The sequence below is a fragment of the Camelus bactrianus genome, chromosome 5 (assembly GCF_048773025.1).
Source record: "Camelus bactrianus isolate YW-2024 breed Bactrian camel chromosome 5, ASM4877302v1, whole genome shotgun sequence".
In the NCBI taxonomy this organism is placed as follows: Eukaryota; Metazoa; Chordata; class Mammalia; order Artiodactyla; family Camelidae; genus Camelus; species Camelus bactrianus.
Window position 1 is genome coordinate 57,768,019 of NC_133543.1, and position 27,134 is coordinate 57,795,152.

At 42.2% G+C, this 27,134-nt stretch overlaps 1 protein-coding gene across 1 annotated transcript in view; it reads right to left on the reverse strand.

The window, feature by feature from the left end:
* PDE11A (phosphodiesterase 11A) overlaps positions 1–27,134 on the reverse strand; it is a 327,689-nt gene that overhangs the window by 73,847 nt on the left and 226,708 nt on the right. Inside the window, exons 11-12 of the mRNA XM_010959959.3 lie at positions 6,587–6,733; positions 6,216–6,323 (exon numbers count right to left, since the gene is read on the reverse strand). Of these exons, the coding sequence (XP_010958261.1) occupies positions 6,216–6,323; positions 6,587–6,733 (255 nt within the window). The remainder of the gene's footprint in view (positions 1–6,215; positions 6,324–6,586; positions 6,734–27,134) is intronic.

Here is a 27,134-nt window from a genome sequence, read left to right on the forward strand (position 1 = left end):
AGGACAAACCATGTTTTGTTCATGTTTAGAAATACAGTTTATATTTTATGATGAATTACTAGTGAATTGAATATAATATAATGTGGTTTGTGAGCACAGAAAATGAAGCAGATCACCAGGTGAACATTAACTGTGCAGAAAGACAGCCCTCTCCAAGTGCCACAAGAAGCCAGGTCGATGAATTTTAAGAAAATGAGGCCTCTTCAAAACCGAAGTTTCATTAGCCATCATTGAGCCAAAATTAAACATGAGAATCATGAAAAATGAAAACTTTTTTAGGTTCCCAACCTGACACCCTTAGGTGCCAGGTTTCAGCCTCAAGAATGTGCCACTACTAAGTCATAAACCGTGGAGGATGGAGGCCGTGATAAATGACTGTGGCTCTATTGCTGGGTCTCCCTGACCTGGAGGATTTGGCTGACATCATAAAATACAAAGCGACAGATTAAGCAGTTTACCAACACCGTAAAAACCTCAGGAATAAATTCACTTTAATAAAAAATCCTATATTGTAACTAGGCAGCCACAGCCCCGAAACCACATACGTTTCCCTGCAAGCCCGCATCCATGGGCAAGAGCCTCTACTCTCGCTGAAACGCCGGACATGATTATGTGCATACACTTTCACAATTTACATGTCCTAAGAAAAATACTCAGCCCTGGCTGATGGTGCGGGAGAATTTATTTTCCCTAGAAAGGGAATGACCCATAACTCATAAATGGCAGCGCTTAAAGTGAGTTATGGAGGTTACTCTTCTGTGTGAGGAAATGGATTGGATTATCCTTCTGCCCAATTGTATGTTTGATTATTAGCACACCGGGTTCTTAATTATGTGAGGCTTTGCCTTTTTCCTTTTATAAAATAAATGTGGATAACGAGAATGTCAGCTGGAAGCATGGCGTGCCGAACTGGGGCTCTGAGAGGTGGCCAAAGAGAATAAAAATAGAAACCTTCTGAAATGATGAAAAACCAGAAGTCCTAAATGTAATTTAAATACAGTATTCAAACTGATTAGCTCCGTAGTTAATTTACAGTGTCCAGCGCTGATATTCTACGAAAACATGAAAAATCACTCCTTTCCTAAATTAAAAATTTGCCATCTTTGACGTTACCCTGGAAATCTAGATAGAACTACATGAAGATTAAAGAATCGGCTTGTCTAATATTCAGATTTTATTGTATTACTATGATAATGCTGCCATTTAGTTTAAAGTAAATATGACTAGTTACTACTTGTATTGATAAGAAAATGCAACGTAAAAATGATGTTTGATCATTACAAACATGATTATTGTTCGTCTACTTGGTTACTGTCAGTTACAGAACAAAACTGTAGATCTCTTTGTGCCTTCCAATGTTACAATCTGCAAAGAAATTAGATTTCTGTCGAGATTAGAGGTCTGGTTATTGAGCAAAAATATTTTATTTCAAAACAACTGGTTCTATCCTTCTTTGGGGTGGAAGGGGGAGAATTCCAATTGTGCTTCTAAGATCTCCTTCCAGAAGAAATTTTCTACCTGAAAAATCAAGGACTTCCCTGAACACGGCAGACAGAGGACAGCACATTATCCTCAAGCTAGTGAACAGGACGGATGTTTCTTCCTGAATGTCCCTACGGCTCTCTAGTTTGAATTATCAATAAAACAGCCTGGCTTATCTCTGAAAATAACCTTGTTGACAACCCAAATATGGACTTAAATGCGCTACCTCCACATTTAAGATTTAAGAAGCCCCCAGTAAATGTCGGGGAGGGGGTCAATGTGTTTGCTGCGATACTTGGTCATTATAGTGTGTAACTGCAGTTTCCCACCAGCACTACGCCGCCAGCACTGCCATAAATTTTCCTGTGATCATGTGCTCTTCTCTTATATCCAGTGAATTCTGCAAGATCATAATATTCTATATGAACCCTAGCTGAACCTTGGTGTGATATGAAGAAAGAACAAGATTTCTAGCAGTGATAGTTGTTCATCATTTTATAGTTTTTTGAAAAACTGGACACTGAGCAGCATGGTTCCCTGAATAATATTACCTTAAACTAAATCCACTCATTCAATGAAACTTTATTGAGCCCTACAGGATACAGGGCATGGCCCAAAGCGCTAATGAGTACATTTATGGGATAATAAAGAATACTGACTCTTAAGGAAACCTTTCTCTCCCCCTGGAAAATCTGTCAGAGCTCATACATCATTTATAAAACCGAAAAATGCCTCTGCAACCTTGGCATCACCACCTGCCTTTTATTTCACAGAATACAAACAAAAGCATGGTCCGTTCCTTTATCTGGTCTACACTGTGCATATAAGAAATGTGCTTATCATTTTTCCTTATGTATGTGCTTGATGAAATGTTTATTCTAAATGAGTCTATAAATACAGAGAATTTGTACAGTGATTTTTGATCTATTTGCAGGCTTTTATTCCCCATTTTAATTACAAATTACTGACACTACATACTGCATTTATCTGAGAAATTTAAAATATTTGGTAAATTTTAACCATCTAAATAGCTCTTTCGAAGCAAAGAATAATATTGAAACTTCCATTTTAATATTTGGAATTTCAGGCCAGAGGCTTTTCATAAATTAATACATCATTAACAGGGTTCCCGTGAACTAAATTTCCACCATTATATATTAAATTGCCTATCTTACAAAGCAGTTTGTTCTTTTTTTTTTTTTTTTTGATTTCTAAAGGAACAAAACCTCTTTGTTACCTAGACATTAGGCTGAATATGTCTGCAAAACACAGTTCTGAATCAATAAATTTATTTTCTGTGTTTGAAATGATTTTAGGGTTAAAAGTTAGGAAGCTGCTTCTCATATTTATAATTTGCTTGTTCTGTTGTGCATCACGTCATAGTTTACTCAGCAACGACACACAACTATGCATCTCTGCATTCCCAGAGACAATGGGCTTAGAAAACACACGGCCACAGATGTCAGACACACCCAGAGTGCCTTATTATTCACGCTAACAGCTCTGCGGGCAAGGCGGCAGTCCTAATACAGGTCCATCCTGCTAGGAGAGGCTCTTTCCAGACACAGTGGCTTTGTTGGTGTCTCTTTTAAGAAAAGAGTGTAGGGGTGTGTGTCTCAGTATCTCTTGTCCTACAAGAAAAGAAGCCCTTACAGTGAAGGTTGGTAAAGTTCCCCACCTGCCACCCGCCCCGCTTCTTTCCTGGCAGCTGACTGGGAAACTTTGCCTTGGAGCGCCATCTAGAGGAAGATTTAGCACACGTGCGCCGTGCTTTCTTGGCTGTGACTCAGGTTGAGTTCAGGGGTTAATGTATGGTGATTTTTTTTTTTCTTTTCAGATTAATAGAGAATTTTGGTTCTAACACAACACATGGAAATGGAATATGAGATAACTACAGTGGAAATAAAACCACTTATGAGAACGAGACTGCCCATGGTCAATTTGGAGAAGAGACTGCTTGTGTTAGAGACAAACAAAAGTTAACATTTTCAACTGTAACCCTTAGTCAAGTTCAGGAACATTTAATGAGCAGAAAATAATATCTTTTCCAGATGTGGCTATTCTATTCAATGCAAGGGAGAAAAAAATAACATTCACCAATGTAGTCTTTCCAAAGTCATATTTTTATTTTGCAACCTTTACCCCCTGCCAGGAGAACTTTAACAGTGAATTCTCTTCTCTTTTTGCACTAGCATTAATACAAAAACAAAACCCAAACCTTCTCAAATAGTGATATCCTTCAAGGTTGCTGAGCAGACTTGCAAAAACAACAACACCCTTGAAATATTTTGGCAGTATGAGTACCTCCATTGTGGTAACATGGTTTGAGAGTTCTGCTTTCTTCAACCTCTTGAAAAGGCTCAAGACTGTCCATATTGTGTCAACATTTACTGAAGAAAATTAGGTATGCATTCCATTTTCTAAGTGTCCACCTGACCTGGCAGCTCTTGTCAGCTTCCCCCATTCCAACTATTTTAAGGCTTGTCATAAAATCTGTTTCTACTTTTTTTTAAACTGAAGTATAGTTGGTTTACAATGCTGTGTTAATTTCTGGTGTACAACAGTGATTCAGTCATATATATATATATACACCATTTCGTACTGTTTTTCATTATAGGTTATTACAAGGTATTGAATATAGTTCCCTGTGCTATACAGTAGGACCTTGTTGTTTATCTCTTTTATATATAGTAGTGTGTATCTACAAATCTCGAACTCCCACTTTATCCTTTCACCTCGTTTCCCCTTTGGTAACCATAAGTTTGTTTTCTACGTCTGTGAGTCTGTTTCTGTTTTGTAAATAAGTTCATTTGTGTCATGTTTTAGATTCCACATATAAGTGACATCATATGGTATTTTTCTTTCTCTTCCTGGCTTGCTTCACTTAGTATGACAATCTCCAGGTCCATCCATGTTGCTAAAATCTGTTTCTGCTTTTGACATCTTTAATCTTTCATTGAAGAAGGTTCTTGCTTACTTATTTTGACAATTCATTTTTTTCTGATAATTCATTTTAAATCCATAGGTTTTTCCAAAATAATACGTTAATTATTTATTGAATATCCTCTATGAGCCATATATATGAACTCTGCACACAGAAAATTATTCCTTGTCTACTGAGATCTGATATGGAAAAGCAAGAGGAGAGTGGTCATTGTTTTTAAGCAACGTTGGGGCTTGAGCAATTAAGGCTCATAGCTCAAAGCATCTTCCTTCTTCACTTGATGGGCTGACTGCTTTCACAGTGTATGTGACAGAAAGATGAGGCCAGTGTAGTTCTTCCCAAGTTATTCTGTTTGCTACTTAAGCAGTTAAGGCCCCCCAAAAACAAGTCCTTGAGTATAAAAGTGAAGACATTTGGGTCCCATTTTCTTATGCTACATGTACATTTGAGCTCAAGTCAATCCAACACGAATTTGTTGACAACCAAGTGCATGACTAAAAGTATAGGGTGCTGGTGACGCTCTCAACAAGCAGATGTTGAGCAAACAAATGAAAGTTATTGCAAGAACAAGAAATGATCTCTTCAGCCTCAAGCAGCTTATTTTCTAGGAGAATGAGAAATCTGTACCTTAAAAGACACAGCAGAAAGAAAGATGTGTTGTACTAGAAACAGTGCAGAGAAGTAAGTAATTATCGATGCTTGAGGAGAAAACGAAGGACTTTGTGGGAAAAGTGGCATTAGATCAATGCCTTAAAGAATGAGCAAAATTTTAATAGGCAGAGAAGGGGGCAGAGCATTTCATAAGGAAGGAGCAGAAGTCTTCATTCATGTGGATCAAAGGAAAATGTCATCTGGAGTTTCCTCTTTTGGCTTTAAATTTTAATCTGGGTGCAAAGATGTAAGGTATTCAGATTCATGTTATGAGAATCAAAACTCATCTTTTTTTTGCATGTGGTACGTATGTTACCACATACACGTATGTATACACGTATGTATGTATCACCAGGAGGCCAAAGAAACTAATATATTTAAGCCAGAAACCATTTTACTTGATGATAGCTCAACAATGAAAGCAGAAATAAGACCAAAATGAGCCTTATGTCTCGCCAGCAAATGGAGATGAAGAGAGGATTTTTGTTTCAGTCTTTGCCACAAACATTTGCTTTTAGATGAAATTCCAAGGCTTACCTCTGCCTGGCTGCCCTGGCTGTCTCCATAAAATAGACTGGCCACCTTAACTGGGTTACAGCTCCTGGAGTGGTGGTTTGAGGCGCAGTGTGCCCCTAAGCCCTGACAGCATTCTCTCCTTCTCCCTCCTCCCTGGGGCCTCCCAGGCCATTGTCCTGGGAAGGGCACTCTCAGGATTCCCATGCCCCTGCGGGTAATGTTCACACATTCTGACTTTGCCTTTCCACCAGCCTAGACAGTCTTATCCAGCGATCTCTTTGTTAGTCACTCATCCCCATATCCTCTGCAAAAAGACTGCTTTGAAAATCCAAGCATTTCTTTTGTAAAAAAGAACCTGTTTCCTAAGATAAAGCATTAAAAAAAAAAAAAAAGACACAAGCAATCATTCCAAGACTATACCTGCTTCAAGGTGTCAGTGACTTTATAGCCTTAAAGCTCAGAAATCGTTGTGAAATATATATACTCCCATAACCAGGGTAGGTAAGTTCCAACCGTAAAATAAATCACAGGGCAATTCGTCAGAGAAACAAGAACGGGAAAGGGAAGGCTGTAGGTCCACACACACGACAGATGACCTTCTGCCATCACCGAACACACTTACAGTTAACATCGCAAACATCAGTTGGCACACGTTGAAGGCATGTCTCCAGTTGTGGTACAGAACCATTCGATAATTTTTCCTCACTGTCAAAAGCCACCTACACAATGTCTGAAATGGGAAGGGAAAGGTTACGTCAGACAGTTGTGTGTGTCTCCAGTGAGCCATTGTCAAAATGATGCCCTGTGTCTGAGTAACCCTCAGTGATCAAAGTCCTTCCCCAAACATCTCATGCAGACCTCATGGTAATCCCATGAGCTGGGCACGGAAAATACTATTATCCCCAGTTTGTGTTTGGGAAACCTGAGGTTCAAAGTGGCTACCTTGTTGTCCCCGGGGGCACTCCTGGGACCACTCAAAACAGAACATCTTACCTCATAGTCGATTTTAAATTTCTGTACCATCCCCAGCTCCATGAACATCCGAAGAGCAGCCGTGATCATGGCATCAACGTCGAGAGAAAAGTCATCAAAATGTATGTCATCGATGGCAAGTTCCGACACCAGGGGGATGTTGGCTGCCTACAAAAGCAGGAGACATGTCAAGCCAAGTTCACCAGCTTTCCCAAGCCCTTCATCTTGCTCTCCTCTCCTGCTTATCAGACGTGCCCCATAAATCAGATCTGACCTGCACTTACACTCTGATACAGCTAAACTCTAAGCTGGAAATGTCTTTTGTTTCTGAACTGCAAATGCCCCAAGCAAATGAAGAGGGGAGGGGAGAGGGGAGAGGGAGGCTAATCTGAAGGAAAAATATACGCACTGGATTTAGTCTGCTGAATTTAGAATACAAAGCTGTCTACTTTACTGAAACTGCAGTCATACAATATATTCTGATGCATATTACAGAGCACTAAACGCAAGAAACATCTGGGCAGCCAGCAGCTGTGAATTCTAATTGCTGCTATTCAGGAGAAGGACATGGGAATACACCATTTTGCCTTGTTTCTTGCATCCTTATATCCTGTAGCCGTGCACTTGCTCTTTGTTACACACGTGTTCTGTATATTCAGAAAGATGGAAAGGATCAGACAGCACATCTCTAGTGCAAAATAAGTTTCTTAACAGGATAGATGTTTGGAGAGTTAGTGTGAGCATATGTTTCACTGAAGGAATAAATTGGTAATATTGTTTAGCATCATTCTATAAAAACATCACAACGTAATTACAATACTGGGTTGTACACATTCAGGGCTTTCAAAACACTCACGTTAGGCAGCTGTCAATCAGTTGCCCTACAAACTTAAAGGGAAGAAAAAAATCTTTGGGAATAATTTTTTTTTTTTTTTGCTGATTTCATTGGGTTTCCCATATCCCTCGGGCCATTCCTGGTAAGGGAATTGGTTCTGTGTTTTCAGATTATAAGGGACCATTCTGTATTCATAATCCTAGTCTAGTCACTGGGTGTAAATTACCCAGGGAGTAATTTATACCCTGGGACTACTTTGGCTGAGCAATGAAATCCAACTGCTCACTCTAAGCAGCCCAGGAACCATTTAATCAATCCTTCCTTCCCAGCTCCATCTTAAAGGCAGATGCCATGTTTCTTTCCCTTAAGGAAGCTCCAGAACGACTCTCCATTTCCATCACAGGTTTCAGGGCTTTGCACACAGAGAATGCCATGTACTTAGAATGATCTGTACATGTTGTATTTGGTTCAAATTCAAACTCAAATACAACTGGAAAATCACTTCCCAAGAGGATAGAAGCCCTGTCTCAGAAGACATAAAGTCTTTCTGATCTCAGGGGAGGAGTGTGGTTCTGCACTGGCAAAGGAGGTCTGACTCTCTTATAGCTTGTTGCCAAGGAGCAGACATGGCGATGGAGACTGCATTGCTGCTCTCCAGGTGGCCCCTGTCTCACAGATTATTAATAGTCTATTCCCTGATGCCATCATAAATCCTCTACCCTTCAAAGGCACTAAATTCACTTAATTATCTTAAAAATTAAAGGATATAGGCATTTTTTTCATTATGAAATGTTAATGGAAAGGAAATAAGAACATTAGGTTGAAAAATGTAGGATGACCTCTGGTTCACCAAGACCCATCCTTATTGACCTTGTCTTTTTCCCCCTAATAGGTTGATTGATCCACGGTTAAATCATACCAGTCTATGGATCATTCTGCGCCCTGTCGTAAACCCTTGCCGACACTTGTAGATGCAGAGAAAGTCCCAAGTCTTTCAGGAATGATCATTTTCAGCTACTTTGAGAAGTATGGCCAGTTTTCATCTACATTCCTGGGTTCAAGAGCAGTTTCTGGAGAAATCTATGAAGATTAAAGAGTACTGTATGTCCTGTGGAGGTGTGCATGGAGGTCTAGTTTGTAAAAGCTTTGGAAAGAGTATTCGCAAATTTCCTTGTTATAGAAACACAAGCACCCCATCTCTTCTGGTAAGTAGAGAATGGGACCACATCTTCCAAACTTGTAACTACTCTAGCCATAGGATATTAACAAAACAAATCAAAGTCAATTTCTCCAAGCGTCAGTCTTCAGTTTTTAAATATTTCTAAGGTACCATATCCCTAAATCAAAGAGGAGTGCTACAATCCAAAATAACTACTGAATTAATAGCCAGGAAATAACATTTGGATAAAAGAACCATTTACTTTACTGCAGCAATAAATGAAAACACAGAATTATGAGTCCTGGAGCTAATTTGAATAATGTTCACCAAGTGGGACTCTAGCTGTCTGGGAGTACCTGATATCCTTTGACTGTTCCTCTTCTTTGTTTGGGTCTTAATAGTTAAGTGGTTATCAAAGGGAGTCATAAAACTGCCTCCTCTAAAACTGAAAAGGTAGCTTTACAAAGAGGTTGTAAAATGTTAAAATACTATCCTGAATCCCTTGACACATGAATATTACATTTTGTGATGCTCAGAAAATGGGAATAAACAACAAAATGGGCGGTGGTCCAGGCCTAGCAATTCAAAGGAGATCTGACGTGTTGCCAATCCAGCCCACACACCCATTTACCCCTCTGGACATAAGCAGAAGCTGGGGACTTCAGGAATCTGGGATGAATGGGATAATGAAGACAGGACGCCGAGCTGTGGTTATGTGGAAGAGGCTGCAGAGTTCTTTGCTTTGCTAGCACTGTATTAGCACTTTATGCACATTAACTCATTTGATTTTCACAAGGAGCCTAAGAGGTAGGGAATATTCTTAATTTCATGTTATAGATGAGGCAACTGAAGCAGATGATAGACAATTTGTTCAAATTTGTATGACTGTGATTGGCAGAGGCGGATTTGAACCTGGGGAGTCTGGTTCTACAGCCTGACTCCTAACCACTCCACTGTCTCTAAAAACGGGCTGCTGCTAAGCCAAAGGGTTTCCCAGTCTCTCACTGTGCAACTAGCTTGGGTGTTCCCTGAGCTGCGTTTGCAATTCCCAGATGACTAGCCTATCAAGCAATTTTTTAGGAGGGGTGGCCTGGATCCGTTTGAAGGGACAGTGTTTTGGCCTGTGCTTACATGAAGCCATCTGGGGAAGTCTCTAAACTCACAACTGATTCTGGAATAAATTCCAGTTGTTACTTTGTTTTGATGAGAGTGAACACAGCAACAGCTCAAAACTCCCAAGACCATCCTGAAAAAAATCCCTTGTCCTCTGGGGGAGCAGAGGCAACTTCAGGCAAATGACCTTAGCTCAAGACTGGCTAGCGGAGCATTCATGGGACTCTAATAGCACCCTTGGCCGGGCAAGGTAACTTAGTAAAATACGGGAAGCAGCAAGCAGGTGATGGGGGGTGGTGGGGAGCAGGGAGATGAGGGATCCTTCTGTCTAGATGGGATTCTGGGAAAGTTTCTCTTGGGTATTTGGGACACAGCTGAGATACACTTAAGACACACACGTGCACTCAGGCTTTGGAGGGACTAGTGGTATTAGAAGTAACTAGTGGTTGAGATAACACACAGTCCCCTCTCCAGAGGTGAAGAGGGAAATTTTAACTAATTTCTATTCTTTCTCAAGAAAGGAGGAAACAATTTCTTACGAATCTCAGTTCACGGTTGCTTATGTACACCAACTTCCGAGTAGGGAAAGCTGGGATATTTAGGTGCCTCAGAGATTTTCACGACATGGGAAACGTGTGGGGGAAGACACAGAATTCCAAAGAGAGGGAACTGCGACGCTTGGGTAGTGCGCTGTCAGCTGACAGAGCGGTGCTGGCCCAGCACGTGCAGGCTTCACAGCTCACTCATCCACAGCACAACACCAGGAGCTACAAAAAACGTTGTGAGGCCACCTGGTGACATGCGTAGCAGTGATGGGAAGATGTGAGTCCTCCTGTTCTTGGAGCCAGGCAGACAATGATGTGAGAACCCAACTCTGCAGCTCATAGGCTAAATTCATATACAGAAGTAGTGAAATTTAGAACCTGAGAGTAAATCTCAATGTCCAAGAATTGCCAAGAAATATGTTTTTAAAAAGAACTGTAAGGCCCTATCCGATCTCATATTAAAATGCATAATAAATATAGTGTGTTTGTATATATATATATATATATATATATAAAAACATAGACTATTCCTTTAATTCAGCCTATACCATTTTTACCACGTCACCCTCTCTTTAAATACCTTTAAGGGTTCAATGTGGCCTGCTGAGTGGAGTAAAATTCCTTAGCTTGGCATTCAAGGCTCTTCATAAACTGGCTCCCCGTTCCTCTGTGGAAGCATCAGATTGGGCAATTTATTATCCTTATTCTCATCTCTCCCTCTATGGCTTCACATTAGTCCACCCGGTCACCCACTGGGTTTGACTTCTTCCTCACCCTGCCAATTGAAATTCAAATCCCACCTTCCCTACAAGTTCATTCCCATTCATTCATCCCTATCTTACCCTACGTGACCTTTTCCTTCTCTGTAGTTGTAGAAATCACTGTAATACTTACAGTGACTATACTCCAGGGTTTTCAAACACACCCCTTCGAGCACACCCCTGAATCATGTATGCAGACTGGCTTGAGTGTGTGTATGTGTGATTTACAGGGAGGGGTCCTCTGTAGCAAACATGGGCCCTGTAGCTGGACAGACTCCCCAGGTGATGCTTACACACACTCCAGTTTGAGAAGAACTTCCCCAGGGCTGTTTGCATCCAGGGTCTTGGTACCTGTGAATCCTTAAGTTTCCCATTACAAGGCTAACCAAGTCAAAGGGCATTTAACATATTTGTCTTTTTTAAGGTCATAAAAGCAAGGAAGATTAGTAGTCAACAATCACTACACTGAAAAAGAGGACAGTTTAAAGAAATACAAACTTCGAAGTACAATATTTCTGCTCTCTTACTAACCTTTAATTATTCTCCATTACTGCTTAATTCACTTTGTTTTTCTAGGCTTGAGTAGACCTACTACTCTGAATCTCTGAATAGGAGACTGAAGCTTCTATCATCTCCTCACATGTGATTTTCAGAAATTTCACCAGAACTTAAAAGTCTTATGGCCTCTCTTTTATTTCTGTTTAAGCTGTTCTGATGGAACAATCTCATCTGTAACTGTTTCCTATTAATCTCAGAAACTGCTTTTCTTATCTCTCATGCAGCAACATAAGCCTCATCAGAAAGCATGGTTCCTACATATTTTTCTCATGGTGAGAACCAGAAGAAAAAGAAACATCACAGTGACTATTCCCTTTTGAAATAGAGAAACCTTCTCTTACATGACTGTCTTTCAACCCTGGTTCTGGGATATGCTCTCACTATTTATGTTTGTTTATCATTATGTATGTTTATCTCAGTAGCAGTGCTGAACATTTAAAAAATACTGCATTTCAACAGAAACACGTCATTTAAAAAGAGATTTTGTCTTTTCCCAGTATAAACATTTAAAACAAAGTTAAAAACCATTTGGTGTAAGTTTTTTCAAGAAAGTTATCAAGTGTTTATTATATATTGAAATATATTTGTTTATATATTTCCATGTCTTCTGTAGTTTCTTTATAAAAGAAGATTGTTTAAAAGTAAGATTACAAGATTAATTTGTTTTGTATTGTGCGCACTGTAGTGATCTTACAGGCAACATGCAAGGTGGAGGAGAATCAATGATGTATGCGTTTTTTAAAATTTTTATTTACTCATTTTTTTGGGAGGGAGGTAATTAGGTTTGTTTATTTTTAATGGAAGTACTGGGGATTGAACGCAGGACATCGTGCATGCTAACTAAGCACATGCTCTACCACTGAGCTATCCCCTCCCCCAAGATGACATGTTGAACTTTAAAACGACTGCTCATCAAGCCTATGGTTCCTAAGTGAGGGGGGCACTCTAAAGTAATTTTTCTTGGAAAAAATGTTTCTGTTACAAAAGTTTACTGCTTTCTTATTAAAGTTTAGTCAATAAGGTATATCAAAGTGTTCTTTTGTTGTTGCTGGTGGTAGTGATATAAACATAACCTGCTTTGTTCCCCAAAATGTTTAATGTTGATTTCAAAGATCCATGCAATAACAGAGAATAAAAAGAAAGTAAAAATACACCAGAAAGACAAATCAAAGGGATACTAAGGATAGGAACGTAAAACATGATCAGAAGTGAAGTTACGAGACAAAATGCATGCCACAGCATGAAGGTATTTATAAAAATAGCCAGAAATTTGTCTGTAAGCTTCCTAGCAACTACTACAAAGAGAATCTGATGTATTAGACGATTTACAGTGTTCGTAAGATTTTAAAAAAGAGCAGGGGTCCAGGAAACCGACAGAGACCTAGCTATGCTATCTCTGAGTCTAGAGAGATGTCTTTGCGTCTTTCAGGAAAACACTTCCCAAGATTCTCAAAGTGTGAACTCCTGACCAGTGACATCAGCATCACCCGGGAACTTGTCAGAAATGCAAATCTGGAATCAGGAACTCTATTTGTGTTTAATAAGCCCTCCAGGTGATTCTCATGCCCACTAAAGTTTGAGAACCATTCATCTAAACATGATCCCCACAAGCACAGCAGTAACTTACTGAGAGCTGGGGTGGCTTTGGGTGGTGTGCACATTTGGGGGATGGTAGGCCGAGTCTAAGGGGGACTCCAAGGAAGTGAAAACCCATTGACAGTTGAGGATTTGCTATGCAATTCTCTTGGCTTTTTCTACGTTTGAAATTTTTCATAATAAAATGTTGGGGAGAAAAGATTCACTGCCAATAAAGGATGAAACATCAAGCAATCCTATCCTCCAAGAGGAAGGTTTGAATCTATCAGATTTGTGCAGTGACGTTAAATTAAAAAGTATAGTTTACATTCTAGTAATTGATTTCTCTTGAAGCTATTTATTAGATTTACCTTGTACTTGGCTAGAACACCCTTCACAACAGACGCAGGCTCTAATCCTAACTCCAACTCCAACTTGCTAGTGGCCATGGACAAGAAACGGAATTAAGCCTTGGATTGCGCATCCTTTGTGTGAACAGTAATAAAACTACGTTGTATAGCTGCTGTGAGGTGGAAATGAGGTAACATACATAAAGCGTCTAGCACGGTGCTTGGAAATAGGAAATAGTAAATAACAGTGACTCGTAATAATTATGGAATAATTATGGTTGTGGCTGGCATGCTATTTTTCCACTCATTATTTTTATACTGATACCAGCTTCAAAGAAGGAAAGGGAGGACACAAAAGATTTCAATGACTAGGCCATGAGGAATCAACTTTACCCACTCCCTGAGGCAACCTCTAAGTTTAATTCAATTTTATCAACACACATATATTGCATGCCTAATTCTACAACAAGCACTGCCCTGTGCTATGGATATGTTTGTGAAATCACCATGGCCCCTGTGCTGGCAGCGGGGCAGGGAACCCGAGGAAGTAAACAGGTAATTACAGTGCAGAGCAGTAAGTGCTAGGAGGCGGGGTATACAGGGCACTGTCGGAACCCCCGCGAGAATTTGATGAAACACTTCTAGCTTAGTATCCCTGCCTTCATTCTAAATCATCATTAAACTTCAGCTTTATAAAGTGTATTTAGAATAGTTTAAAATGTGAAAAACAGTTTTTATGATCAAAAGTTTCTCAAGGTCATAAAGCTTGTATTGAAACCTAAGAAACGATGTGGACTCCATTTCTCTACTCAAGGTCTAGTTGAGGAGAGACAAGAGTAAACAGAATGAATAGTGAAAAAATAGAAGCATAAAGTTGAGGCAACAAGAGGAGGGGTCATATAGGAGGCCAAGAAACACAGTGGAGGAGGATCATCTGATACAGGCATTGAAGGATGAATACAAGTTCACCAGGAGAATTAGGAAACAGACTCTTCCAGGCAGAGAGAACAGCATGGGCAGAGCAGGGTTCTGATCTCGCCAGAAGATAGCACAATACCATGAAGTGAGGGGCCCCAGCGTTGATGGAGATGCTGCGTGATTCAGAACTTGCCTTAATCGGCCTTTAGAACCCATGAGGTATCAGCTTCACCAAGCTCCCATCAGCGGCCTTGAACCACAGCCCTGGAGCCTGCCTTGCCTGTGATTCCAGGACTGACTTCCCTTCACTGTCCACGCCAGCCTGCTCCCTTGTCCCCTGGCAATGACCAGTCCCTCTCTTCTCTTGTCAGAATTCCCTGAACCTCCTCTTCAAAGCTGTGGTCCCAGTTTTTGTTGTGGCAGGTGACAGATGTACACAGACTCTTCTTATGGAAAGGCAATCATCTTTGTTTGCTTTTCCCTTTCGTTGCTGCCCTCAGCAGCAAACCCCTTCCCTCCTCTTCTGGGAGAATTTGGAGATCAAGCAGCCCTCTGTGTCCTCCAGGAAAAAGAGCTTCTTTTTGGTTGAGCAGTGCTCTAAGTCATTGGGCTATCAGGACCTATTTGTTTTTCTTTTTCTTTTTAAATTTGCATTCATTTTTATTGAGGTACAGTCAGTTTGCAATGTTGTGTCAATTTCTGGTATACAGCATAATGTTTCAGTCATATATATACATACATATATTCATTTTCATATTTTTTTCACTATATAGGTTACTACAAGATATTGAATATAGTTCCCTGTGCTATACAGTAGAAACTTGTTGTTTATCTATTTTATATATAGAAGTTAGTATCTGCAAATCTTGAACTCCCAGTTTATTCCTTCCCACTCTCTTACCCCACTGGTTACCATAAGTTTGTTTTCTGTCTTTGAGTCTGTTTCTGTTTTGTAAATAAGTTCATATGTGTCTTTTTTTTTTTCAGATTCCACATATAAGTGATATCTTATGGTATTTTTCTTTCTCTTTATGGCTTATTTCACTTAGAATGATGATCTCCAGCTCCATCCATGTTGCTGCACATGGCATTATGCTATTCTTTTTTATGGCTGAGTAGTATTCCATTGTGTACATATACCACAACTTCTTTGTCAAGTCATCTCTTAATGGACATTTAGGTTGTTTCCATGTCTTGGCTACTGTAAATAGTGCTGCTGTGAATACTGAGGTGCATGTGTTTTTTTGAATTATAGTTTTACCTGGATATACGCCCAGGAGTAGGATTGCTGGTTCATATGGTAAGTCTATTTTTAGTTTTTAAAGGAACTTTCTTACTGTCTTCCATAGTGGCTACACCAAATTACATTCCCATCAACAGTGTAGGAGGGTTATCTTTTCTCTACAGCCTCTTTAGCATTTATTATTTGTAGACTTTTTAATGATGGCCATACTGACTGCTGTGAGGTGATACCTCATTGTAGTTTTGATTTGCATTTCTCTAATAATTAATGATGTTGAACATCTTTTCATGCACCTGTTGGCCATCTGGATGTCTTCTTTGGAGGAATGCATCAGGATCTATTTTGAAAGACCCAGAGAAGAGAGTGTACTCCCAGGGAGGTAAGAGAGGGAGAAGGAAGACTGTCCCCACCTCACAAAGGTCAGGAAATGGTGTAAAAGAGGAAAGAGAGTGCCCCAGGGAGCATGGCAGCTGCCCCCAGAAGGAGATGCACCCAGCAAAGGACCACCATGGAGGCATCATTTGAGCTCCCATGAGCCACATGGTAGTTGAATTAGGACCATGGACCTTCCTGCCTTTGCTCAAGTGGATTATCTCCCACTGCTGCAATCGTGGACTCACCAGCTACTATGCCCATAGGAGATAGGGAAGTGTTCAGCACCTCACCCAATGACCACCCGACGAGAGTGGCACCTGTTTGGGCCATGCACTTCTGCTCAGTCCCCAAACACATAATTCCTAGGGATGCCAGTAAAGCCAAGAAAGAGGGGCAGGATCCTGGGTACCTAGAGGAGAGCTGATGGGGAATGTCTGCACACCCGAACTTGGACAGGAAGCTGAAATGAACCAGCCCCAGACTTCCTGAGATCTGGGGCAGGGGATAATGACAGCCCTGCTCCCTCAGTAATACACTGTATAACTATTTGTTAAAGGTTTGATGGAGGAGGGAATGGGTTGTGTGTGTCTGCTGTTAAGTCCTAAGTGCCCAGCACAGTCTTCATCATTGTGGGCAGTGCCTGGGACACGGAAGAAACTCATTAAATATTTATTGGACACGTGAATGAAGGCCTGATAATCTCACTGAAAGTTATTTTACTAGTTCTCCCCAAGCCATGCCACAATATCCTTTGGTGGATTTGAGGTTGTGAGGCTTTCTGCCAACCACCCCTGTGAATACTTCATGCTTAGACATACAGGCATATATACACACAACAAAGAAATCTGAGATCAGGTCATATGAGCAAGTAGCCTTCTAATTTGAGTGAACGTAAGGCACTATCTGTTATACATCACTGGGGCTATTTGTAATAGGAGAAACATAGAGAGGTCCCTAATCCTGCCACCCTAGTCTTCTGGCTCCCGTCTGAGCTCACCAGCTATGTGACTCTGAGTGGTGAGATGACCTGCTTCATCCCACCAAGAAGATGGGTCCCTGCAGTGCAGGCGTGTGGATGCAACGTGGTGGTCCCATGAGGTTCTCATGAACTTCTCAGGGCATCCTTCTTCCCATGTCTTAGTAAAGGGAGCATGGTGGATATTTGAAGGCAGCTGAAGTTGTGTTGATGGCATTAGACACTGAGGTTTAGAGACAAGAGATAGGTATACCCTAAAGCAAGGGCTGCCCATCCTGCATGGTCTTTCTAGCCCAGCAAACTGCCACCTCTGTTCTCGGCCCTGACAGAACCACCACCCTCTTTGTACACTGCTTCTCTGACTCACATACTCAGCTGGACCTTGGTAGCCTCCCACTCACCTCAACCTCAGCTTGCTATGCTGTGGGTTTTGCTTGAGTCCTTGCTGCCCCTCAGCGGCACCTGAGAGGCGCTTCTCCCAGTGCTCCGTGGTGCCTGAGAGCTTACAGGGCACCTAGCTGGGACTCTAGATAGTTGTGAGATGAGTGAGGTAGTTCACCTAAAGAGTCCCTGGTCTTTCACCTAAAGAGTCCACCTAAGTCCACATGAAGAGTATTAAAAGAGGGATAGGAAATTAAAAAATACTACAAAAGAGATTTATAGAAGATAACCCAGACCATCATTTAGGCAGTAATACAGATTCTGTAAGGAATACTATAGATTTAATCAACACTGTTTCCATTAAAAAAAAAGGACACTTCAAATGTTTGCTTCCTATAGCTTAAGTACTATCTACTCCAACCAACAGCAACTCTTTATTAGTTTAGATTAATCTAGGCATCTTAGAAAACAAACAAAAACTTCACCCAACACGCTTAACTTTTCTGCTATTAGCCTTGGCATGCTGTAATTTTTCTAAACATTTGAATTTAGTGAGCAGACTTGGCTGTTAATTTCACAAACAGAAATTTCTAAAAGATAATCAGAAATTCCCAACTTTTGGTGGGAATAGTGCAAGGGAAAAAAATGCAGCTTTCTGCACAAACACGATCTCAACATGAGCTGAATGAAAACCTGTCTACATGTCAGGCTGGGGGCTGCGGGGGAAGAGCTACAATTCCAGGTGAGGGCTCTCTCCTGCCTGCCTGAAATATCACCATTAGAGTTTCATCAATGTAGATCAGAGAATTATTCCCATTAAAGTGAAATATATTTGAGGCAATGGGGTGAAAGGAAAGGCTCATAAAGCGGGACAGCAAATGAGAATAATTTCCCAAGAAATGCAAGAACAATTGAATAATTGTTTTGGCAACTAAACAGAAAAAGAAGAAAGAAAGTGGGAGAATTTTTGCACCAGCAAGAGGTGAGGCTGCCTAAGACATCAGCCCTGGGTGATGGATCAGGGCTTGGAAATCAGTGATAGGGACCAGGTGAGTTGATTCTGCATTTCATTAACAAACAGCTAAAGACTAAGGAACGTCATACTTCCTTGTTTCTGTAATGTGAAATTACAGGTTTAGCACAGGATTTCCACTAATAAGAATTCACAAGAACAAGTGAACTCTAATACTGAACCATGACACCTAAGGCACTGAGAATAGCAAGGGGATGGAGCCTGGAGGCCTGAGACATGGTAGAGAAGGACCAGGTCAGGGGACCAAAGGGAACCAGAAGCTCAACTTCCCTTCTTTATGGTTTTGGTAAAGTCCACCTGCCTCTGCCCTGCCTGTGCTGGAATGATGGGTCCCAATGCCCTGTTACAAAGTTCCACACCCCACCATGGGAGCAGAACAAGTGAGGGGCAAAACCTGAACATTGGGATTAGAATTCATAGCTAATGGCAACGGCGGACCACCCTGGGGGTGAGGAGGGGGCGGAGCCACTGATTAGGACATGGCTTTGCTTGCATTTCCCATTCGTGCCACTGGCCTGATCCCACACTCTCCTCTTGTTCCACAACCAGAGTCCCATCTTTTTGCCCTCTAGTTGGAGTTAGGAGTGCAATCTGTCACATGGACGTACGTGGCTGGCCACCCAATCACCACTTTCCAGGGAGCAAGTCAGAAGAGATATTTCCGTATTCATGCATTCAGTAGAAACAACGGAAATGTTGTGCATCAAACGTATAGCAGAGCCTCTTTGTCACTTCTGAAACTAAGCATCTCCCTGCTGTGGCCTCAACATATAGTTGGATGTCTTCTTGAAGAAAAATAGACTCAACTTTCCACGTTTTTCATGGTTTCTCTATGCAGCAAGATAAATAAGACTTTATATACTTTTACTTATAGATCCAGTAAATATGTATATTGGTTTGTGCCATAAAAGCACATGATGCATTATAAAGAAGTTTCTCCTTTTCCGTGAAAGAAAGCAATCATCTGCAGGGAAGAAGCAATCTATCAAGTAAGGCAAGGAGGGGTGCGGGGCTGACTCCTCAGCCACAATTCCCTGTCTAGACTCATACCAGGATTCCCTCTCAAGATGGGTGGAGGTGTTCCTGAAAACATGCCCACATATACTGCCACACACACTATGTCATGCATGCACACACCATTTTTAATTTGCTCTTTGACTTCTATCAGGTTATTTTATTAGTCCTTTCTGTTCCACCTTTCTGTCAGTCTGTCCTTCTGCACTGATGAACATTCTGATTTTGCCCTGACTGTGTTGGTGGTGGTGTATGTTGGTATTTGACTTAAGCTGAATATCTTGGGTAGGGCAAACATATTTTGGAAATGAAATTATATTTAGAGACCCATGTATAAGTGTCAGTGAAAATATTCACAAATTTAATGACATTAAACATTTTCATTTAAACAGTCAAGAACTTAACCATATTTAGATCGGTTGGCTATTTTTATTAGTACCTAGTAGGACACAATGGAATTAGAAGAATGTTTTCTTCGTCACAGCACATTTACTGGGATGCAAAGTGCTTTATAGTATCTTATTTAATCCTCCAACAACCCAACGGGGGATGTTCATTATTAGTCCCAGTTTAACCCCTTAGCACAGATGAGGAAACTGATGAGGTGAAGGCAGAAGTAAGGATATAAGCCCAAGGTCACATACTTAGAAAACTGCTGAATCTGCTCTTGTGGCCCCTGTGTTTGTAGCTACTCCCCTGTGCTGTCCTCACAATCATCTGAATGCTCTCTCAGCTCAGATTCACTGTGCCGTTGCCATGGCGTTATTGATTCCAGATGGTCTCGTCCAGGCGGCACTTACTTACTTATCTCGGTAAGTCTGTCTCTCATCATTTATAAGTTCCATAAGGAAAGGATTAAGGTTCTCAAATGCCAGCAACCACTATAGCCTCGTACTTCTTTCACGGCTAGTGCTTCATAGACGTGGCTGGTGGTATGCTAAGTGCATAACGTCTGGAGCCAGACAGATGTGCCTCTGAATCTGAGTTTGGCCACTCGCTAGAGCTGCGGCCTTGGGCATCTATTTCCTCTTCTGAAAAAGGCACGTAACAATAACTGTCTTTCATAGTCATGAAAAACACTGAGGTAAAATACTCAGCACAGTGCCAGGCTCATAGTAGGCCCTCAGTATATGACAGTGTCAATATATGACAGTGTTTGCCAGAGCTGCCACAACAGAATGCCACAGACTAGGTGGCTTAAACAATGGAAATTGATTTTGTCAATTCTGGAGGCTGAAAGTCCAAGATCAAGGTGATGGCAAGTTTGGTTTGTCCTGTGATCTTCTCGGCTTGCAGACAACAGCCGACTTGCTGTGTCCTTACATGGCATCCCCACTGCCTCCTCCTCTTCTTGTAAGGACACCATTCATTTCGGAGACTTATGATCTCATTTAGTCCTAATTACTTCTTTTAAGCCCTATCTCTAATACGGTCACATTCTAAGGCACTGGGGTTTGGGTTTCAGCATATGAATTTTGGAAGGATACAATTCCATCCATAGCAGACAACTATCCTTATTGCAGATGAAGTAAATACTAAATTTCTAGGAATTCAAAATAAATAATTCATGGCAGACCCATGAGAGTCCCTTCAGTAGTATCCTGATTACAATTCTAGTCTACTCTCTCCCTGGCTCTTTAGAGAAGCCCATCTAGAAAGATTTTCTCTCCCCAGCAAACTGCACCATATTCTCCTGTGCTGGGATATCCAAGATACACTGGAGGAAAATACGACTCATCAAGTTAAAGTTATATACCTCAAAAGACAAGGATCCAAGGGGCTGTAAACCCGCTGAGTCTGAAGTCACACTGCCCATTCTTCCAGGGGAGGCTGTCTTCTTGTGGAGAGAAGGACAATCAAGTCATTCTTCAGCCTAATATCTTGTTGAGCCAGCCTTTAACCTCCCCGTGTTCCTATCACTGTACTTTCCTTATTTAGAAAATAACTGCACGGCTTTGCTGTGGAGCAAAGGCCCTGGAAAGATTTCTCATTCCCAGAGAGCCCTGGTGTGCCAACCTCAATTTGTCTCACCCTGTTGGGCTCACCAGCACTCCTCTGTCTGCAAGGCTCTGCTCTTATCTGTCTCCCCTTATGAAATCCTCCCCAGTGCCTTGAACCACTGGTAGTCTCTCAAATCAATTCTCCCATTTGTCCTTTTTTTCCTTGTATAACATTTGCCACACGTGTTTTTTGTTTTGGGGGAGGTAATTAGGTTATTTATTTATTTTAGTGGAGGTACTGGGGATTGAATCCAGGGCCTTGTGCATGCTAAGCACACACTCTACCACTCAACTATACCCTCCCTGCTGCCATAGTCTGACAGAGTTACAGTGTAGTCATTCTTCCACTCGTTCATTCAACCAATACTTAGTGAGGGCTTCCTGTGTGCCCAATCTTTGCAGAGTGCTACGTATGTGTCCATTGGTCCTACTAGACAGGGACCCCCCTGAAGGGCAGGACAGAGCAGAAACTGTGTCTGCTTCATTTCTGTACCCAGAGGGCCTTCCGTAAATGCTATCTTGATTTGACTGACAGATGTAAAAGCTCACTTTCTCTGAGAACACTTTCCCCAGAAGGAAGAGGTAGTTAGGAATATCTTTACGTCTGAAGAAAAGCTCCATTTCCAATGGGCAAGAGAGGTAATAGAGGTTTCAACTCTCGCCCTTTCTCCTGAGAGAGGGCCCCAGGTAAAAGGGGACATGGCAGAGCCATGGGAGGAGTGCTAGGGACCAGACCAGCCGCATCTTCCACCACATTGACAACTACCCAGCTGCCCACATCAGCTGCTCCTTCCTCCTCTGCTGCTTCTGGAATTTGTGAATAATGTGATTCTGAATTTGCCTCCTGCTACTACACAAACAGCAATGTGATTTAATGATGTGAGGAGTCCTTTGATAAAGCCATTTACACTGGTTTGTCTTTAGTTCTCTTTGGGACAAGGAGAGGGATTGAAGAATCAAAGTTTGATACAGATGTTGATTACAGACACTGGAAGTAGAACTGGAGATTTAAATAGTGGTACTTTACTGCTTTCCCTGTTTTCTGTTACACTCTCATAATCTCTGACTGTGAGGATCACCGATCATTAGTCCCACACACAGTCAAAAGTGCAAACACTAGTCTCTTGGTTTCTGCTGTGAAGGAAAGGAGCTAATGTGCAGAAGGCATGGAACTGACAAGATGAGGGGCAGGGAAGTGAGGGAGGAGGGAAGGAAACTGGGTCATCAAGTGCTCATTGAGCACCTGCTGTATGCTTTGAACAGTGCAAGCACTGGGTAAGAGGGTACAGTGTAGAAATGCCTCCAAAATCAACCTCACCTGATTTAGGATGGCCAAGAAGTAGTAGTTCACTCAGATCCTTTGAAGAGAAATAAAAAGAAAGGGAAGTAGCATTTTCGGAATGGCTACTGCCTGTAGCTAGTTTCTCACTGAATAACACACCCCTCTGAGGCTCAGAGAGGTTAGACACCTTGTTGGTAAGAAGCTTGAACAAGTCAAGAAGATGAGAAATCCAAAGGGGACAGGGAGAGGAATGGCAGAGTAAGGGTTTGGATAGTTTTATAACTCTAACAGCCAGGAATCAGGAAGGAATCACTGGATAGGCCCATGCATGAAATTCAAGTTGGAAATGAGAGGTTATATGAGCAGGGGACTCAAAAATCTGTGTCAGCCTTGGCTGGGTGAGATGGTTCATGCTCTTTAGGTATCTAGATCTGAAAGAAAAATAAGCTAGCTGCCACTTGGTGTCCAGACCACCTTGGGGCTTACTCCCCCTACCCTCCTCCTCTGCCCCTGTCCAGCAGTGACGCCAAGCAAGAAGGGAAGAGCTGGGCTGGTGACAAAAATTTCTAAGACCAAAGGGGGATGCCAGCTCAGAAAGAAGAGGGAGGAGGGAATCTTGAAGGGCTAGAAACATAAAAAAAAAAAAAAAAAAAAAGAGAGATACTGGAAGAAGGGTAGAAAAGAGTGTGAGGGAGAGCTTTGCGTGGGAGGCAGGAGGAGAAATACACACCAGTGACCTAGTAGGACGTCCCTGAAAGCTGATAGTGATGCTCTGTGCTGGGGAAGAGTGCTGATGAGGTGGACCACGCTGAATGTGTCATGCTTTTGTTGACTATGTAACTTAACATTAGATAGATCAGCATGAACTTAAAGTATGTTCAAACCTTCTATGAATTCCTTTTTTGTACATTCACATTGTGGTAGGCAGGAGAAGAAAGACCATCTCCCCTCTTCCTGAATCACAGAGTACCTGAGATCCACCAGCCAGGTGGCTGTTGGTCCAGATCACCTTATTCAGTCACTGTCTATCAGGTGATTTTCCTTACTGGGTCTCTTTGTTAATTTCTAAAAGGGATGCTTTCCTGCTCAGTAAGTGTGATGAATGGTATTATTATTATTTGCTCCCCTCCATGTAAGGAGATTCTATGTGCCCTTGTACTATCATGTGACCCCGTGGCACTTGCAGAATGGTGATAATTCTCTGCCCATTGACTTGAGGAATGGCCATGACTTGCTTTGGTCCAGTGGAGATGACTGTATACCATCTTACCCTCCCACACGGAGCAAATTGATAACGCTGTTCGTGTGGTTTTGACAGCTCTTGCGCTCAAATCCTGGGATGAAGATATGTGGGGGAGCCACAGAGCCACAGCTGATGTAGAGCTGACACATCATGAGAACTACAAACCTTTGCCATGGCTCTGTCCTCAGTACAACCTAATGAAAGTTGCAATGACCCTTTCCTCTGTACCCTCTCCTCATTTGACATTGCCCTGGCTTCATAGATGCAGTGTCCACAGTGAAGGATAACTGTTTCCATTTTCCATTCAGGAATATTTTTCCTTCTTACCCCAAACTAGAGCAGCTTTTGTGTGTCATAGAAAAATCATGGTCTAGGGAGAGAGAGAAAGACTGGTTACTAAGAAAGAAAAAGAGACTAAATGTATGTCAGGTCTTTGGGTGGCTTAGCACCCTTGGGTGTAAAAGCATAAGAACCAGAACTGTCACCAGGGCATATTCAGCCCTCAGCACCTCTAGAATGGGCTCCTAGCACCCCTAAGCAGAAGCATCAGCTTCCACCTTAAATCAATGGTTTTGACACCCAATTATGTTCCTGAATCACCAAAGTAGCTTATAAATCCAGATTCCCAGTTCTTGCCTTGAGATTCTGAGTCAATATGTCTAGGCTGGGGGACCTGGAATTCTTATTTTCTAAACATTCCCCAGGTGATGCTGGTGAGGTGCTAGGTTGGGAAGTCACCACCAGCCCCCTCCACCACCACCACTGGCAGGCTGGTAGGGCCTTGAAGGTGCCAGGAAAACCCAAGCTCTGCCAGAGTTCTGGTCAGAAGACTGGGTTGGATTCTGGCTTCTCTGGGCCAGATGAGGGCCTGGGCCTAGTGCTGGAAGGCTCCAAAAATTTGAGGAACACTTACCACCCTGTGGTCCTTCTTGGAAGTGGGGCAGCAATGGTATATCTATTCTCCTAGGCTCCTCCTCACCCTCTCCCCAGTTTAGCAGGTGGGCTCAGCCCACCTCCACTGCTGAGAGGCAGGGATGGCATCAGCCTTTACAGCCAGTTGAGGGGCCCAGGAAGCCAAGAGCTCTTCTGCTGAAGCCTCCATAGAGCTTAACCACCTGCCTATTAGTTCACTGCTCACCCATGTGGTCCCTGAGCCTTCCTGTGTTCTTTGGACTGCTGCTACTGGAGTCTCCCAGGAGTTGCACCTATACCCAGTGAACACAGGGAAAGAACAATGCATAGGAGGGGCCCAGGCATCAGAGGGACACAGAGCTGCTGGAGGAGACATCCATCACCATCCCCATCACATCCCCATCACATTGAAAGATTACAGCAGAAAAATACAACCAAAAATGGAACTTTTAAAAATAAATTCAGCAGGTAAACTGAGGAAGATGGTTCCTGTTCCAAGTAGTGGGTTGGAAGATCAAGAAGAAGAAATATATTGATGCACAAAGAAAAACATAAACATTTGGAAATCTAGAGGGAAAAACCCAAATGCTTGGGGGGTAGATCCAGGAGGAAAATGAGTAAACACCAGGAATCCAGAGGGGGAATAAGGAACCTGCTGCAGAAAGGAACTGATTAACCAACCGAAATAGGCCATTTTCCTAAATTGAAGAAGACTGGAATCTATGGAAATGATGAAAAATGGTGTACATTCAGGCATATTCTGATAAAATCTCTGAAATCTAAGGTAGAAGGGAAGAATTCTACAAGCTACCAAACAAAAACAATGAATAACTTAGAAAGCAAAAAGAATCAGATTGGTATTTGATTTCTCAATGCAGCCTCGAACACAAAAAACATCTGCGCACATGGGAGACAAAAGAACAGCTTCCCTAGGTCCCATGCCCTGCAAAGATGGGCTTCACCTGCCAGTGAGAGAGTATTCATGGCTAGGTAAGGATTCAGAGCCCCTAGCCAAACAGGTGAGCCTGAACAGAGATTCTGAGAGAGTGAAAGATGAAGAGAGGAAAAAGGTGGTGAGCGATGCAATTTGCAATAGAAAGAGCTAAATCTAACCGGGAGATAATAAAAGATTGACTGGGATTATCTACTGTAAGTGTTAAATAAGGATTACTGAAATAAGATAGATATGGACTGTCTGGGGAAACCTAACAACGATCTATAAGACAAAGCATTAAACCATGACAGCAAAACTGAGGGTGGGGGTGTGAGGTGGATGAGCGCAGGAGAGGAGAAGAGAAGGGAGGAAAGCATCCCATCATCTTGGCTGGTTAGAGGTGGGGAGTAGAAATGCCCTACATGTTTACTGAGTGGTGGTGGAGGACACAGTGGGGAGATGATGGACTTGTGGCCTCCATGTAACAGTAAGTACTCTGGGTGTGGAATTCTCACCAGTGGAGGAGGAGTAGCTTGAGAAGCACCACAGATTTTGTCAGGAATCACTGCTCCTGAAATACTATCAATGTTCCCTCAACTAGGCCCTGTTCTGACAGTTTGGCTCCCGTCCCTGAGTTTGCTCCCGCTCTGAGAACTACCCTGCTCTGTTCTGTGCCCCACTTTGCACTCATCTGCTGTGGGTCTTGTGCTCCCAGCTGGCCCCAGCCCTCCCTGCACCAAAGTCACCACCCTTCACTGCTGGAGGGGCTGAAGGCAGGATAGGGAGTCCGTCAGGGAGAGTCTGGACCAAGATCCAGATGGTGCTGGATCTCTGAACTCCAAATTCAGGAAAGGATTATTCTAGGAGAGCATTCCAGACAGCTCTCTTGGACCAGTTTAAGTCCTTAGGGATGCTGGAATGATCCTATTTACCCTTCTTCTTTCCTATCCCCCTGCCCGTACTCTCTACCCCATACCTCTACCCATGGTCCTTCTAATTCTGAGCTCCATTTGAGTCTTTGGGTTCTTGGGCAACTTGCAGCCTGCCTTTCATTGGATTGTCCATAGCATTCAGGGATTTCAGGACAGCATTTGAGACCTCTGTCTCATCATTAGCTCAGCTCATTAGGAACAAGGAAGAATAGGTGTGGGCCTCTGAATATCACTCAGAAAGTCCATAAATGATAGGGGGCTGGTGCCTTCTAGTCTAATGCCAGAGAGGTCGAATAACTTGCCCAAGGTGAGAGCCCCTGTTGGTGTCAGAGCCAAGATCAGATCTTCTGACTCCTGGTCCAGGGCTCCCCCTACCATATTCTACTCCCCAGACTGCCAAGTCCCCCTTCCAAGCTGAGGCAAAATTTAC